This window comes from Pyxicephalus adspersus, chromosome 4 (assembly GCF_032062135.1).
Source record: "Pyxicephalus adspersus chromosome 4, UCB_Pads_2.0, whole genome shotgun sequence".
Lineage (NCBI taxonomy): Eukaryota > Metazoa > Chordata > Amphibia > Anura > Pyxicephalidae > Pyxicephalus > Pyxicephalus adspersus.
Window position 1 is genome coordinate 148,728,551 of NC_092861.1, and position 1,832 is coordinate 148,730,382.

The 1,832-nt window shown below is 40.2% G+C and overlaps 1 protein-coding gene across 1 annotated transcript in view; it reads left to right on the forward strand.

Annotated features, from left to right (window-relative positions):
• Positions 1 to 565: 565 nt before the first annotated feature.
• LOC140329914 (calpain-13-like) overlaps positions 566 to 1,832 on the forward strand; it is a 37,994-nt gene continuing 36,727 nt past the window's right edge. Inside the window, exon 1 of the mRNA XM_072410306.1 lies at positions 566 to 811. Coding sequence (XP_072266407.1) covers positions 566 to 811 — 246 coding nt within the window. The remainder of the gene's footprint in view (positions 812 to 1,832) is intronic.

Sequence of the window (1,832 nt, forward strand, 5' to 3'; positions counted from 1 at the left end):
ATAGAGGGGTGGAGTTCTGCAGTCCTCAGCGATAACTATGAACAAAGTAACTGATAACTGTACAGTCAGAGAACTTCATAAGTTATTAGTTAACACAGGTTATAGGGTTCACATTTCAGGGTTTTGTTAACACAACCCCATACTGTTGGATTGTGCCAAGGTAAAGACCATCCTCCTACACCTGTTTTTTTTTTTACAATTGATGGCTTCAAATCCCCCCAGCTGCCATGTTACAGAACCCCACTAAAAGTTATCCATCTGAAACTAGATTGTCAATGACCTGAAGTCCTTATTGGATGGGGGCCACATTCACGGCCTTAGAACCAACAAGATACTCCCACCAATGAGAATCTGTAGACTGAGGATCACCCTTCCCAACCCATTCTATTGCATACTTACTGCCTTTATCATGGTGTCCACATTGTCCAACAAAAGAAAGTGTAAATCCACCATCTTTATTTCCACCCTATCCACCATTTTTCCTTGGATAAAAGTTTTTAATATTAAAAAGCCTCATATCTACAATCCATTTAATACAAATATATTTATTTTCCTCAGTGTTGCAATGAACACCTCTAGATCCATCCTTCAACCACCGTCTCCTCTCCAGATCAATCCCAGGAATGGCACTCTGGAGAATCCACGTAAATTCCACAATCAGGACTTCAATGTGCTAAGAGACGGACATCTGAAGAAGAGAACTCTGTTCGTTGATGAAGCTTTTCCTTCTAACCTCAAAAGCATCGGATCTGGAAAAGATTTGGATATCAACACAAGGAACATAGAATGGAAAAGACCCCAAGAATTTATTGTATGTATACTTCATTTGTAGATATTTGCTAGGTTTTCATGTTTAGCACCAAAAATGCAGTTTGAGTATTGGTACAGTTGTATAACCTTTGCCCAGCAGCAGGTTCTGTTTGAATTATCAGTGATTCCTAACCAGGAAGGGATATCAATCAAAGAAAGCAACCACTTGTGATATGTAGTTTTCACGTGCGCTATAAAACCTGCATAGTTCATGCAACTCAAACTGAACATGGTTAGGATGAGTTAGAAGACCAGTTGTGAGCCTTCAATATCTCTTGTGGATGAATGGAAACACATTCCAAGACACATTCCAAACCTTTATGGAAACCCTTTCCAGTAAAAAGAAGAATATTATAGCTGCAGATTGCAGGCCAACTCCATATTTATGTCTATGGCTTTGAAATAGAACATCCAACAAATTTATATAGGTGTGATGATCAGATGGTCACAAACTTGGGTCCATACAGTGTACATCAGGGGACTCCAATCAGAGAAGTTTATATTAAAGAATAAACCCCCGTAAGGGTGTCTAATATTGAGGTGTCCCCACAGGAAAAGTAGCAATCTTTCATATTGCGAAACGCGTAAGGACAACAATGATCCTTTATACCCCTAATTGATAAAATGCTCTGCTACCATTTGTACAAGACCACAGGGATGGTTCCTGGACGGGCGATATGTCTCCCCATTATATGGAACACAGGCTCTTTATTACAGGTGGCATGCTGAGAGACCAGGAATAGTAGAGAGCAACTCTGCAAGTGTCTGCTATTGTTTAGTTTATTTTAGGGCTTTGGAATTGGAATGTCCTGGTTACTTCCCATTCCACCCAGGTACACCCATTGGTTTGCCTACAGCATATTGGAGGTCTGGTATAGGTGACACAGGTGTGCTGTCAGGTTAATGGGAGAAAAATGGCAGCAGGTAGGTTGCAAACAAGCCTGTATGGTAGCTGATGTGAACTGGTATAAAAAGCTGATTTGATTTGCTGAGCTGAATCATTTTACTATAAAGGACTGTAC